Source organism: Tympanuchus pallidicinctus, unplaced genomic scaffold (assembly GCF_026119805.1).
Source record: "Tympanuchus pallidicinctus isolate F22 unplaced genomic scaffold, pur_lepc_1.0 scaffold8, whole genome shotgun sequence".
NCBI lineage: Eukaryota > Metazoa > Chordata > Aves > Galliformes > Phasianidae > Tympanuchus > Tympanuchus pallidicinctus.
In genome coordinates, this window is record NW_026294802.1 from 38,259,849 (window position 1) to 38,275,572 (window position 15,724).

The 15,724-nt window shown below is 35.8% G+C and overlaps 1 protein-coding gene across 1 annotated transcript in view; it reads left to right on the plus strand.

Moving 5' to 3' along the window:
• MDFIC (MyoD family inhibitor domain containing) overlaps positions 1-9,367 on the plus strand; it is a 47,280-nt gene extending 37,913 nt beyond the window's left edge. Inside the window, 1 exon segment of the mRNA XM_052668464.1 lies at positions 5,831-9,367. Within this exon segment, the coding sequence (XP_052524424.1) occupies positions 5,831-6,078 (248 nt within the window). The 3' untranslated portion in view covers positions 6,079-9,367.
• Positions 9,368-15,724: the final 6,357 nt, after the last annotated feature.

Genomic DNA, 15,724 nt, shown 5'->3' on the forward strand with positions numbered 1-15,724 from the left:
ATCCCTCACAGTGGGCTATCCCTGTGTGAGGGTTATCCCAGCCTGTGCTGGCAGCAGGAAGCCCTCCGTGCCTGCTGGGGCTTCTGTTCAGGGCGCTGCAGGGGCTTGGCGCGATCCCCCACTGAGGTCCTCTTTGATTGTGGTTTTGCGCTTTTTTGATTCTTGCTGTGAGACAGCGGAGTGCCTGGAGATTTGTTTTGAGTTGTCTGAACTCGGTGGATATAGTTAGTAAAAAGCTGACCAAGGTCACCGTTCTGTAAGTGAGCTTATTTACCATTGCAGAGGGGGAGACCTTTTATCGCGTGTGACCTGCCTGCTTGGAATGAAAGTGTATTGGGTCAGTTTGTGAGAGGTTAGTGTCAAACGTTACAAAAGCAGCACAGATCAGCCTGCCTCTGTGTCTCTCTGTACTTTTTTCAGTTTAACTTCTGCAGATCTTATACAGTTTATGCACATCTCTTAAATCTCTTAAAATCTATTTCTTAACTGGAACTCCACCATTTAATACAAATGAAGATGAAAGGATAAAAAGGAAGTTGAAATAAAAAAAAAATGTATGTTTCAGTATTTAAAGTAAATTAGAGCAACGTGTACACAAATATCTTAGAAAAAAATAATGTACATACTTGCACAAATGTTTGAAGACACGTACTTGCAAAAATTAAAGTTGTTTTACTGTTAATATTTTCTTTTCCCTGACAGAGCGTGACTTTGTCAATGGAGTAAGATACAATGTTGGGGTCTACGAGCTTTGAGTATCAGTGGATAAATATTTTTCACAGACTCACAGAATCATAGAATAATTGCATTGTTTGCATCAAGAGAATTGTGACCAGCAGGTTGAGGGAGGTGATTCTGCCCTTCTACTCTGCTCTCATGAAACCCCACCTGGAGCACTGCATTCAGTTCTAGGGCCCCTGACTTAAGAAGGACATAGAGCTATTTGAGTGTGTCCAGTAGGAGATCACAAAGATGATCAGAGGGCTGGAGCACCTCCCATGTGGGGTCAGGCTGACGGAGTTGGGGCTGTTAAGCCTGGAGGAAAGAAGGTTCTGGGGGGACCTTATAACCTTATAGCAGCCTTCCAGTACCTGAAGGAGGCGTACAGGAAAGCTGGGGAGAGCCTTCTTGTAAGGGCAGGTAGTAACAAAATGAGGGGAAATGGCTTTAAGCTGAAAGATTTAGGCTAGATATTAGGAAGAAATTCTTTACTGTGAGGGTGGTGAGAAACTGGAACAGGTTGCCATTAGTGCCCTGAAGGCGTTCAAAGCCAGGCTGGACGGGGTTTTGAGCAGCCTGGTCTAGAGAGAGGTGTCCCTGCCTATAATGGGGTTGGAGCTAGATGATCTTAGGGTCCCTTCAATCCAAACTATTCTATGATCATAGGAGATCATCCAGACCCACACTTTGCTAAAGCAGGTTCCCTACAGTGTGTTGCACAGGAAAGTGTCCAGGTGGGTTTTGAATATTTACAGAGAAGTAAATTCCACAGCCACTCTGGGCAGCGTGTTCCAGTGCTCTGTCATCCTCACAGATAATAAGTTTTTCCTCACGTTCACATAGAACTTCTTCTGTTCCAGTTTGTCACTGGGTACAACTGAAAAAAGCCTGACTGCCACCCTTCAGATATTTATAAACATTGGTCAGATCTCCCCTCAGCCTTCTCTTTTGGAGGATGAACAGCCCCAGATCTCTCAGCCTTTCTTCTCATAAGGAGGTGCTCCAGGCCCCTCAGCATCTTTATGGTCCTTCAGTTGACTCCCTGTAAAAGTTCCTGTCTTTTTTGACCTGGTGAGCCCAGACTTGGAACAGTGTTCCAGATGTGATCTCACCAGGGCAGAGTAAAGGGGGAGGATCACCTCCCTTGATCTGCTGTCTACATTTTTTGTAACGCACCCCAAGATACCAATGGTCTTCTTGGCCACAAGGGCACACTGCTGGCTTAAGGTCACATTTTAATATGCTAGTGTAGCATATCTGAGATATGTGCATCCTGATTAAAGTATTATTTGTAACATAAACGCTCTTGCGCTCCAGCACAAAGTAGCTGGAATTGCAACTCTGATCTAAGCTTGACTGAGTTTGTTGAGATTCTGTTTGCCTTGGCATTGTTTAAAGTTCCCTAACAAATCTGTCACTTTTGGAGATGTGCCAAAGAACTAAGGAAACAGCTTTACTTACATCTGTGTATAAAAATGCCTCATGGAATGACTCTTTTAATTTGGGTCTTACTTTCATCCAATTCAAAATGAAAGGATAACTCTGAATGAACTTGCATATCTGAAAGTGGATCTGCTTTTTTCTCTTTACTGTGGATTGGTCTAGTGAGAGATACTCTCTCAGCTGAGAGACCAAGCCTAACATAATTTATGCCATTCAGCAGAGCCTTTGGAGCTTGAGTGTTAGTCAACAAATGTGATAGTGTTGTGATGAAATCATAAATGCATTTGATAAAAGAGCAAGGGCAGACGTATCCTTTTTCTGTTTTAATGTGCAAAATATACATCTGTGTAGTGTTTAACACCCCACATCCATATTTTTGTGTAGCATTCATCTGTAGTGCAGTACTTCAGTGTTAATTAGAGAAAAGTGTGATAGAAGAATTGAAAAGCAAAGGAAATTTGAGATTGTTACAGTTTAGTTTGTAAGTCATGAGGAAAGTCTTAATTAATGGATTTATATAACGAGAAATAGGCTAAGTTCTCTCTCTTTGAAAGTATTTAGGTGAAAACTTAAATTTCAAAAAACTTGTAAGTTAGCTGTTCAGCAGCTGTGCTATATCATCTACAGCAGGGCACATGGAGTTTGGTCCTTGATAAAAGGGCACCCCTGATTCTTATTTGCATGACTATACCTAATGGAAAAAGAAGAATGGAAACAAGTCTGGTTGCTAAAAATAAAAAATAAAAAAGTTAGCCTTTCAAAGTAACGTAGATATTGCATCATGACTGATACTGCTTTATCATTTCTTGAACAGAAAAGACTAAAATATGTTCAGAGTTTCTGGAAAATGTGTTACTAGTCTTTAAGAGCATCAAATTTACTTTTTTACATTTTATTTCCCAGCTATAATAAATGAAGTTTAATTCCAGTTTGAATGAAGTGTTCCACTTCTCACTCATCTGCAGAAACTGTTAGGATTTTATGTAGTAAGGTCAAAGAATGGAAGTTAAGTACAGTCTTAATGTGTTAGAATAGTTGGTCATGGAACCAGGGAAGAATTACCAGCTTGTGCAAGCATTGAAGTGTATTTTAGTTGTCTCCATATCACTGTCATTATCTCTTTGGGAGTGAGTGTGTTATAGTATCTTCTTCATGGCCATGTCTCTTTTGCTGTGGCACACCACTACAGCAACCAAAGAAAGCATTTTAAACCATGTGAGTTCTTAGGAGCTGACAGTTTGGAGTACTGCAGAAGAGGGTACTGTAGAAGGATGTGTGAGTTTTATGTAATGTGTTAGGAAACCTTAAGGTCTCATATTACTGCTGCTGCAAAAACCAGCCTGATATCTTTTCATCTTGCTAGTATTATATCAGTAGATGAGAAGCTAAGATGTAGTTTTAATGCATGGAAGAAAATCTTCCGATCATCTACCCAGAAAGAAAGGTATTGCAGATGTATAGAGTTTCGATTCTGAATTTAGCTGGTTAGTTAGGGTGAGGTAAGAACATGCTTTGTCATGTGCTTAGTAATAGCTAACATAGTTAGCTATTAAAAGCCAATATGTGAAGAATATAAAAGCATGATTATTTCAATTTTGTAATTGAAATGTGGATCAAATTTTATTTTCACTATACAAATGAAGACTGAGGAGATCAACAAAAGGTATCTTCATGTTAATAAATGCTTATGCACTTCAAGTAAAATAGTTAGGTAAAGATGAGTTTTACAGTCCTGGCACAGGGAAATAAAAAAGTAAGAAAATACTCTTACAGTGTTTCAGTCAGTAAAGAAGAAATGACTTACAGAGATTGCATTGTGGCACTAAAGACATTTGTGTCTGTTGCTATCTTGGAATTATCATCATTTAAATCAGCATGGCCTCTCCTTGTCAGTACTGACTTAGTGTGAAGATTTTTTGTATTTCAGGGAAAATATATTTTAGGTCCACCATGTGCTTCTGTTTTAACTTATGGATTGTTTCTCTTGTCCAGTAACAAATACCTGTGTTAGAATTTATGTAAAACTTCATTTCTCTCCCTACAATTCTATATAGCCCTATGTGAAGCAGACATGATGACATTATCTGTTTGAGCATCCTATTTTCAGTACTGATACTCAGAAAGTTTTATTGAGGAATTTTATTTAAAAATATATTTGCAGTTGAAAATTTGTTATATTAGCTTCTTGCAGCTGTGTTTTAAACACGCAAAACAGAAGATATCTCAGTTCCTCAAATATGAAGGCTTCTTAGATACAACTCTTGGCTTATTTATCTTTCTCCTTCACATTAAAAGAAAATCTGAAAGGAGTTTGTACCTGAACAAATTTAACACCATCTCCATGACAACCAGCTAATTAATTGCTATTGGTATGGCTTTGGTCCTCTTTAGTGAACTGATACTCCCCAGCTTTTTTTCACGTATCTTCTGGGTTTTCTGTGAAGGTCAATTATTTAGTGACAGCATATACTTAGAAAAAGCAGCTTGTCAGTACAGGCAACAACTTTCTTTAAAAATAGATCAGTCTTTCCTGTGTTTTCCTCCCAGTTTTACTTCCTGCACAGTAACATGAGTTGTGTGGCAGGGTTCTTCTTGCTTTTCATTTCTTTTGATTGTTTGTGTTCATTATGTATATCGTGACTGTGACAACACTGCAGTACAGGCATTCCCCAGCTTAGTTTATATAAGACTGTAGTAATAAAGAGAAATTCATCTGCAGCATTGCGGTGGTAGTGTAGGCTAAGAGCTAAGGTAGTTCATTTCATTCTTGGGAAAGATCTTCTAAATGATGTTGAACTTTGAACTGCATTTCTGTACTTGTGCATGCTAGTGTAAAGATAATTGTTCACTGCCTCTTACAATCTTCGTTGATGGTACGTTTCTTATGGGAAGATATTTTATGCTTACTGTTGGTTGAATGGTCTCACTTGAAGTGTTGTAGGCAACAGTTCAATATTCAGGTGGACACCAGTGATGAGTGATGTGCCTCAAGGAACAGTGTTGGGACCAGCACTGCTTAACATCTTTATTGGTGACATGAACAGTGAGGATTGAGTGTGCCCTCTGCAAGTTTGTGAATCACACCAAGCTGTGTGGTGCTGTCAACACAGCAGAGGGTAGGGGTGCCATCAGTAGAGACTTTGACAGGCTCCAGAGGTAGGCTCATGTGAACAACATGCCATTTGACAAGGCAAAATAACAAGGTTCTGCAGCTGGGTTTGTGTTGGTCATGTCTAATTGATGTATGAATTGTTTGAAGCTGTTCTACAAATTTGTTTATTGGGTGCCAGATTTTTTGCTGACTGTTTGTGGAATATTTCTGCAATTATCTCAGGTAACTTACTAATGCTTGTGGGAGATGCATTTTGATATTCAGTTATTGTTATGAACTCTCTTGAAACAAAGTAAAACATTAAAAGGATTGACAAGAGACTTGTGTAGGAAAAGGAAACGTCCACCAAAACCTGGTAGTGAATTGGAGATGTAAGGCTGCTTAAGTGACCTTGAAGATAGGGAACATGTTCTTTATGATACTCGATTATGTCTACTCTGAATCATTATCTTTCAACTACTTATCTGACATTGTGCATTTAAAATAACATATTAATGTTTTTTTTTTGTTTTTCCTTTTCTCTTTAATATGTGATGTTCTACTGGACACGTGAAGATTGCTGTGTTCACTGTATCCTGGCTTGCTTGTTCTGTGAATTTCTCACCCTCTGTAACATTGTTCTGGGACAAGCATCCTGTGGCATCTGCACATCGGAGTCCTGCTGCTGTTGCTGTGGGGATGAGATGGGGGATGACTGTAACTGCCCGTGTGATATGGACTGTGGCATCATGGACGCATGTTGTGAATCTTCAGATTGCTTGGAGATCTGCATGGAATGCTGTGGGATCTGCTTCCCATCCTGAAATACTTTCTTTTCCTAGTTTTTTCTCTTAAAAACTGGAGACAGCTTTTCTTTAAATACATTTGAAGAGAGACAAGGTAGGATTTTCACACAACCAACTGGTATTGCACTGCTCATTCCCGATACATAAATATATTTTTTAAGCAATCCTCAAGTCTATATTCTAACACAAATTGTATAGTTTTGTATGTGAATCTCAAGCTACATTCCAGCTTTCTTTTGGCTTTGCAAAGGGAAGATTTTACTGAAACTGAACTATAGGCCTGCTGCTGCAGGTGATACATGAGGGCAAAGTTGCCATTTGAATTTCGTGACTGGTTTTGGTCAGAGAAGAGACTACAGGGCAAAGCCTTAAGTACTTGTCTTTACCTACTTTTAATATTTAAATGCTCGAGTGGCTCCATACATAACATTCCTTTACAGGAATTCTTAAGTTCTTTTTTCAGTTTCCTTAGGGGTTGAAAACAACCTATAATTTTAATCTAAGTTAAATTCTTAGCACCAGTAATCTACTGTTGATTTTGCTACCGACATCACATTGACAGTGTTTCTTTTGTTTTGAATATTTCATTGGTTTGAGTGAGATTCTTCATATTTTCCATTGTTGCTAATACCTGTAGATTTGGCAAACTAAAGTAAATGTAGGTTTTGCCATCTATTGGAATACCAGGATTTGTTGCTGTCAGTCAAGACAAAAAAGAGAAATTATGTTTTACTGTTTTACTTAAGTACTAATATTACTTGAAATGCTTCTTTTTAGAAAGAGACTTTGGCAATTTCTGTAGACATTAAATATATCCTTACACTAACAAACTAATAGAGTAATAAATCTTTAAAATTTGGCTATAAAAAGGAAATTATCAAAAGTTTACTCAAGAGTCAAAACATAAATGATCCTGTCAGTTTTTGTTGTTTCACAGATAGTGTTGCATTATTTAATATTTATTCACTGTGTAGGAAATATCCATAGAGGATAGCACCATTGAAATACTGTGTAAAGACTAAATTAATACTGAATCAATCAAGGAATTCTGTTGTCATATGCAAAAAGCAAATACAGTATTCTTATACATGTTTTAAGTGTTACTTAAAAATAAGCTGTGTAGAAAATTTGTACTTTGGAAACATGTATCCTTTTCAAAAAAGAATAACATGATCTGAAATGTTTGATAAGTTGGGATTTGGTTGGCAGTTTTTTATCTATTACACCGTTAAGGGCTTCTAGTTAATATCTGTTTTTGTCATTGAAACTGTGAAATGAATTTGGTCCAACACATAAAGAGGTTTACGAGATTCCCAGATTTAGGGAATAAAGGTACCCATTTTCTTTCCCATTTGCTACTTTCTCCCCTCTACATCTGTAAACTATTAACTTTTCTGCACAAACCACCTGTACATCTTGATCTCACATAGTGTAACTTTCCTATCTACACTCCAGATTTCCCATTTGTAGATTATTGTATGTAGTAAACTTGTTAAAAGGTCATCAATAGCCAATACCTTACTTCTGTTAAGTGAATTGACCGTTAATGTCTCTTTCCACTGTAGTGAATTCAGTTTATGTAAATGTGACAAACTAAATATTGCAGGAATGTGAAGCTAAGTCAACAAATTGTCTAATATTAACCCAAGCTTCTCCCTGTGAACACTGACTAGTAGTGCTTACTACTGCAAGTTATCACTGAAGGTAAAATAGCCAAATCCTCAACTATAACAGGAAGCTGGGAGGTGCCTTAACATCTGCAGTATTGTGGCATATTCTGGTGCAATGCAGTTTTACTCAGAAGGTGTCTTATCTGTTTCTTGACTCATATTTTTTGGTTTTGTTTTATTTCCTCCTATATATTGGGCCAGATTCAGATCAGTGTTGCATTAACTAAGTACATTTCCATTAATGTCAGAATTTTCCATTGGTGTAGCTCCAGTTAGGGAGCACAAAGGTATTATGGTAATAGGCAGGCTAATAAGCAATCATATAGTTAAATTGATAAATTCCCCGAGCTCAGAATCAGGCCCATGGGGCTCAATTATGACTCCTAAAAGTCTGAACCACATTGGGAAGGGGGAAGAGGTGCATTGGTTGAGTGGCAGTGCCTGGAGGCATTTTGCCTTTGTAAGGCATAATGCCTCTGGGGAAACTGGGGGCATCACGGTGAGCACTGGGACTTGATGCACCTTGGAAAAAGTGTAGACAGTGCTTCACCCATCGGAGGCCTGTGGTTGACACAGTGGTGATGGGAACATGTTCTCTGGGGCTAGGTAGCAACACTAGCTGTCCTTCCTTGTGTCCTCATCACAGAGGGGTGAGTTATGGCTGTTTCTTGTCTGTTTGTGCTTCTGGAGGTGGGAAAAAGGACTTCCTGTCTCCTGTCCTGCTGGGATGTCTCTGCCTGAGCAGTTCCTGCTTTGTGTTTGGAAAACTGCACATTTGCATTTGAGTCTTTCAGTGAATACTGGATGTTAGTAAAAATTACTTTTACCACAGGTTAAGACAGTATGAAAATGTAAATGTCAATCCAGGGAGTCTTTTTTCTATGTAAAAATTCACACAGTTTACATAAGCCTTGTTTCTACTTACAGGAACTCAGATATTTTTTTCCTTCACTGAAATTATGAGATCCTAAGAAATGTATTTACCATTAAGAATTTATTTCCTGTTAAAATACAAATTCTAAATACGAGAGCTCTATTTATACGTACATGCATGTGTACAAACACTCCTGCACATCTGTACACATACACACATATACAGATACATTACTTTTTTCCCACTTCCTTTGTGAAATGCTAAGAACTGAAAATGCTGTGTTTGTTTACCCTTGTAGTGATTAGAACTATCAAAGTATTACAGACAATTTAAAAAATAAAACGTGAGATTTGTTTGTCATTTAAATGTAATCTGCTACTATTTGTCATAGAGATATTAGCACTTTTGTAAAATGTATCTTCGTAGCAGAGAATATTAGTGCATAGTTTAAGGACTTTCTGTATTTATATTATTAAATTCTGTTTTATAATTTTCACTCGTAGGCAATCTTGTAAGCACCTTGTGTAATAAAAATAAGCAGAATTAGAAGGAGACAAATGTGAAAATATAGTTTAAGTAAAATTAAGCCATCAGAACTTAACTGTGTGTTTTATAACAGTTCTTGTGAACCTGTACAGTGTTTCAGTATATAGCTCTGAAAACTGCCCCATTTGAAAAAATGGTAACTTGCTTTTCGTATTTTATATTAACTGGATGTGCTATTCTCAAACACTATTTTGAAATAAAGATCTTTATTTTGAAACTTTGGGATATCTTATTCTGTTGAGTTTTTATTGCGAGTCTTATTTGTGCTTTTTCTGTTACAGCGCTTATTGAAGGCTTTGGCCTTTGGCTGCTTTGCACAAAGTGTTTGAGCCAGTGTAGGTGAGCAGAATTACAGGTGGATCTGTAACAGCTCAGATGCTCCTGGCATGACACTCCATCATACAGAACAGCAGTGGAACATTTTATCATTAAGGGGCCAAATTCATGTCTTAGTGTAATTAATAAATGGAATTCCAGTCATTAATAAATTTGATCAAAATGAGAGTTATTTAAATACAGCTGCTGCAACAGTATTTGGTTTTCTAAAAACAAGCTGAGTATTTGTTTGGTTCATAACATACTGTAAATAGATAATGATGATGAAATAGCCTCTATGGGCTATGAAACTGAAGGTTTATATGCAATACCACTACTTTAAACTGAAAATTTAAATTTTAAAAATTTAAATTTTAAAATCAGTTTGTTTAAACTTAGATAGAGTAGACCATTTCATGTGTGATGTAAGCAGATATTTCTTCATGTGGCTTAAGCAGATGAGAACAGGTTTATGCTACTTTAAAACTGCAGAAACAGTACTAATTTGCACATTTTCCTGTATCTGTTTTAAAGTTATTGAATGTTCTACTGTGTCAGTGTGCATGTGGGTTTTCAGAATGTCTAAAATAAAAATACACCTCTTGGAGATGTTTTCACAAGTAGCATGAGACAGACATTCTGTGTACCATAAGTTCTTGGTAGTGAGATGATGCTGGAAACTTCTCATAGTAAATAATTGGACAAGTTGCTGCACTTGAGACTTGCTGCAGTGTTCTAAGCAGTATCTGTATAACATAATATTCCCCCCAGCTCCTCCCACAAAAAATAAAAAGGCCTTATGAAAAAGGATTGTGATCAGCAGCATAAGGGACCTTTTGGATTGAATGATTCTATTTCAGCTACTATACTCATGCTAAGAACTTCATGCTGAGTATGGTGAATCCTTTCGTGTAGTCTCTGGATGAAAAGATTTTATCTATGGTTGTGTTTTTTTTTTTTTTATCTTAATGGTTGGAATAAATGATGTATATTCTTTGAGAACATTACCATTTATATTGCTGTATTTCTGCAGAAAAGCTTTTATCAGCAGCCTAGTAACCTTGTGCAAGAAACATAGGTATCTGAAGTCTTAATCTTAGACCCAGAATTAAATCAAAGATTTGAGAAATATCTGTTATCTTCTCTCTCTTGTTCTGTGTGTATGCGTTTACACCACATGTTGAAGGACTTAATGTTGATAGTGACAACAAAAACTTTAGGCATTAATCTTACAATATTGTTTTTAATGTTCTAAACTTTCTGTCAGTTGTTTTCACTTACAAATTTAAATTTCAACTTTACCTCAATCTTTAGTATCAGTATATTGAAAAAAGATAAATAAAAATAATACCCTGCACCCAGTTCCATGATTAACTTCTTTGCTGTACTCAGTAAACTCAAATGTGGAGTTGATTGCTTCTACAAAATTCAACCTTCTCGTAAGCACACACTTAAGCTATTTACCGATGATTTGATGCTAGTGACATAAAAGAATGGCCTTCCTCTCCTTCACAAACTTCTGATGTGATGGCCTGTTTCTACTGTAGATGGAATATGAGAATTTTCTATTAATTTCCATTCTGCAAAACAGCAGGTGTTGAGTTTGATTAGGTAGTCTTAAGCTCTATATAGGTTTTAGCATATCAGCTCATCTCTCTTGAAAATAATTTAATAAAACACTAGATACAATCCAGGTTGCCTCTTTTGTGTATGTGTATTATAGCAATTGTTACACATTACCATTCAGTACTCATAAAAATGTGATATTAGGTGAAAGATTGTATAGTACCTTTTTATACCTTTAATAGTACCTTAACTAATTTTCATTGATATGCATATGCTGTTTTAACTGACAAAATACTCCATTGTAATTGGAGCTCTTTATATCATCTCAGTGTTATGTAATTGGTGCCTAAGCACTATACAATTCCTCTTCAATCAGTGGCATAGGCTTCTGCAATTTCTCTCATCTCCAAGTTGTTGCAAGAGTGACCACACAGTGAATATGCTATACTCCAGTTTGTATGCCTCTCACATAACCATCTTTTTTTTCACAGTAACTGTTTCTTTAAATTAATCACACTGTGATTTTTGCCGTTGTGTATTTACTTATTTTTTTAAGTATCTTTGTTATTCAAAGAGCAGACAAAGGACTTCTATGTGATGGCAGGAAAATATTACATTGTAAGTTACTTCTTTCTTTTCTCTGTGTTCACTGCTATATGCAACTCCTAATCAAAGACTTGTGAAACTGGTGTGTTTGGAAATGTAGAATATATCTAATTTACTGTAGTTCATTTGTTTTACATTTGAATATAAAAACCTCAAACAAACTTAAATTCTGCCTTGCTCAATGAAATAAGGAACTGAAAGTTCTTTTAGTTGAGATGTACTCTGCAGTCTTGCAAACCAGCAGTCTTCAAAATAGTTCTCACAAGAGTAAGACCAATATATTATTTTAAAATTAATAGATTTTGCAGTGTCATACAAGCTTTTAGATTCTCTGCTACTTTCAGTTACTGAAGACTAGTAAGAATATGCTTGGAAAAAGAAATGTACTAAGCACCATGGGTTTGCTTTCCTCCCTAGGAAATCTAGCTCCACTTGTCTGTTTCTTCTCTGATGAGGAGACACCTTGATTACATATTTAATGTAGAGTAACAGCGATGGTTTAGAATCCGTGATAACTCCAAGGTCATTATGAGTAGTGTGTGAAGGATAGAGCGAAACACTGCACAAGTATTTCGCTACTGTTGACAACTGCTGTCTGTATGTCAGTAATCTGCTTTGCAGCTACCATGCTTTCATAAGGTTAAGTATAAAAAAAATTAAGGTATCCATGACTGCAATGTTAGATTCTGACTTGTTTCTTCTGACAGAATAATTAAACTTATTTACACAGTTACATTTTAGTAAACTATTAGCACCAGCTTAACTGTAACACATATTCTGATGAAAGTACATTAAACAGCAATCCAAATGCAATTTAGCTGCTGAAGGCATTATTTTCTATCTAATTATTCATAAATTAATGAATAAAATTAAATTCCAATCACTGAAAAAAAAATGAAGCAATGGTGAGAATCAGAACTACAGATTAGTTAAAGCTATGCAATGCATAACAGAATTAAAGCTTTCTTTTATTCAAATTCAATGCTTAAAAAAGAACAAATCCATCATCTTGAAATTTGACTTGTAGCTTGACATTAAAAATAATATGAGTAGAATTTTCAGTGGGGTAAGCACAAAACTAGTTCAAGTAGTGTCACTCTCAATTAATGTACTCAGGTGGTGTGCCCATTAAAATTCCCACTTGTGGGTTCAGCTTTCTATGCAAATGGGGTCATTACCTGGAGAATTTAATTGGGTATGACACTGGGAGTAGGAATTTTCCTTTCAAAATAAACCTACTTGCACACATTTTCACTAGAAATTTGATTGTTACATAGACTTCATATTGTTTGGCTCTATAAATATTTACCAAAATTGAGAATGTCTTCACTTATTTATTTTTTTACAGGGGATTCATAATGTATCAAAACGATTTTTAAATCATTCCATGTATTGCGTATGCAAGTCTTGTTACAAAGACCTGTGGTGAAAATGCGTTTTGGGTGTTAAATTGATATTTTTACATGTTTCACATCCTTTTAAAGCTCACATTAATTTTTATAGCATCTGAAACTAGAACTGTAGCATTTTTATAGTATATGTATGTGTTACTGAAAACAGATTGTGTAATACGGAAGTTGTATCTCACACATTATTGTGAATGGACAAAATTATATTGTGTTTCTAATACCATATTCTAACTTTTGCTGCAGATTACTTTGCAGAATCACTTTTGTAAAGAAGGCTAATATTGCAAGACATTAATTCCATACACACACATAAATATTGAGGAAATGCAAACGTATGTGGCTGGAAGGAACTTCTAGAGAACTTGTAGTTCTGCAGTGTAAGCCGAAAGAGTGTCTATGAACATGTTCTTGATTACCTCCAGTGAAGGGAGTTTTGGGCATTGTAGAGACAGTAGGCACTAGCGCTATAGTTGTTGTTAGAGAAATAAAGCTTCTGTCTAAGATCCCATTTAATCTTATTTCTCTAATGCTGACATATCCATGTTCTATTCCCAATGGATATGTAGAACAATCACCATTCTCTTGTCATAACCTTTCCTGTATTAACCTTTCACTAATTTGTGTACTTCTGCCTAATTTACCTAGTCCAAAGAAATCCACTCTAATTTCTTCAACCTTTCTTAAGTACAACATTTCAGTACAACCTCCATTTCAAGCATTCTGTACTGCATGATTTTTACTTCTCATTTCAAAGTATCACAAGACTGAGAAAATAACTTGAACAGGACTTCTCTGGAAATAAAAAGCTTAGATGTTGCACACAGAATTGAGGTAAGAAATACATTTGTGTCCATAACATTCATAGATTTCTGGGCAAGAAAATTGAAGGTACTTCAGTTCCATTTTCTCTAAAGGAAACAGTCAAAAGAATCAAAAATGTGCAATATGGAAAAGATGTGGATTTGTGGAAAACTTTTTACAGTTTCCAGGGTGATTATTTGGATTGTTGCCTTAACAAATGAAAAGAGAAACTGACTGTAGCATGACATTAAAGCTTATCCTCATTTCTTGATTCTGTGTTTTTCACCATCTCAGCTTTCAGTGTCTTTTTCCTAACCAACATCCTCCGTGTTTTTAGTGAAATGCCCTGTGCAGTTCTATTGATTCTCGTTGCTTCTTTGGTGAATAATGCATACTAACCTATACAAAAAAAAAAAAAAAAAAAAAAAAAAAAAAAAAAAAAAACAACCCCAAACTCTCTATAATGAAGAATGTTGTTTTCTTTATTAAATTAGTGGCAATTACCACAATATCTTTCATATTCAAAAATGGGAATTACAAGAATTTAGAGAAATCTGATTTAATTCCTTGCAAAAATCACTGGAAACTTTTTTTTCTGGAAATAATGAAAAATTATAGGAAAGGTACTAATACATGTCAACATAGTTTTATGGGAAATAAGTCTTGACTGTTATTAACAAATGTGATTAACAGTTTGGCAGATAAAATAATCATATTACTGTGATATACTTGAGTTCTTATGACATCTGACTTAGGATTCATATGACATCCTGATTTGCAAGATTATGCTGTAATACATACATATGCTATAGACTGAAAATGAGTTAACTGCTAGGTCTCAAGAAGTAGTTGTCAGATGAAATAATTGTTAAACCGGTGATTTTAGAGAGGTTCTGCAAAGATTGGTACTGTGCCTGGCGCTATGCAACATTTTCATCAATGATCCGGAAAATTTTCCAGCAAAATTTGTGGATGAATCAATACGTGATGGAATAGTGAATTAAATATGTACTGTGTTATAAGATGCCCATTTACAGCAATTTGGATCTCATAGGAGGGACGTATTCTGAGAGGTTTTTTTTCCACATTAAGAAAGACAAAGGAAATATTTTCTATTCAAAGAAAGAAGATTTTGAAACTCTTTGAATGAACACTGGTTTTCAGTTGAAATGGTTTGGCCTTTCTTGATGACCTTTACACTTTTAAATGGGTAGTGCAGTGAGATAGAGCAGGGAAGCGTTTCTGTTCAGGAACCCAGTTTCTTTTTATGTTTGAAAAATATCAGTAGTCTGAAATAGACCCACAGAAATGATTTAGTGTCATGGAATTGCTTTATAAGGAGAGAACTACAGAGCTTAATCTAGTCAGTATCAAACAGAAGACTGAGTTCGGACATCATTATACTGTACCAGCATCTTCACAGGCAAAAATTACTTTGTTCTAAAGTTTGTTTTTTTTTTAATTCTGTCAGGTACAGAATGCACTAAAATCAAAAGGCAAAGGAATATTGTCCAATTTCTTATCTGCTTATATCTGTGAATATATAATGGGTAGAACAAACTATTTAGGCAACATTTGATTATATACCTCCTGATAATCTTAGCTCGAACCTGAGTGCTTTTCTGGAAGATACCCTGGAAAGCCTGTCTGTGTGTATGCATAGATGCTTATGTACACACTTACATATGACTTAAAGAAAAAATGTAATTTATATATATATATATATGTATGTGTGTATGTATGTATATTGGTGCACATGCACACACACACACATGCCTCTTACATTATTCTGTTGGCCCAAGACATTGGAAGAAGATGTTGGCAGTACAGCAACCAATGGTATAAGCTGAACCTTCCCGCTAATGTTCTGTTACCTT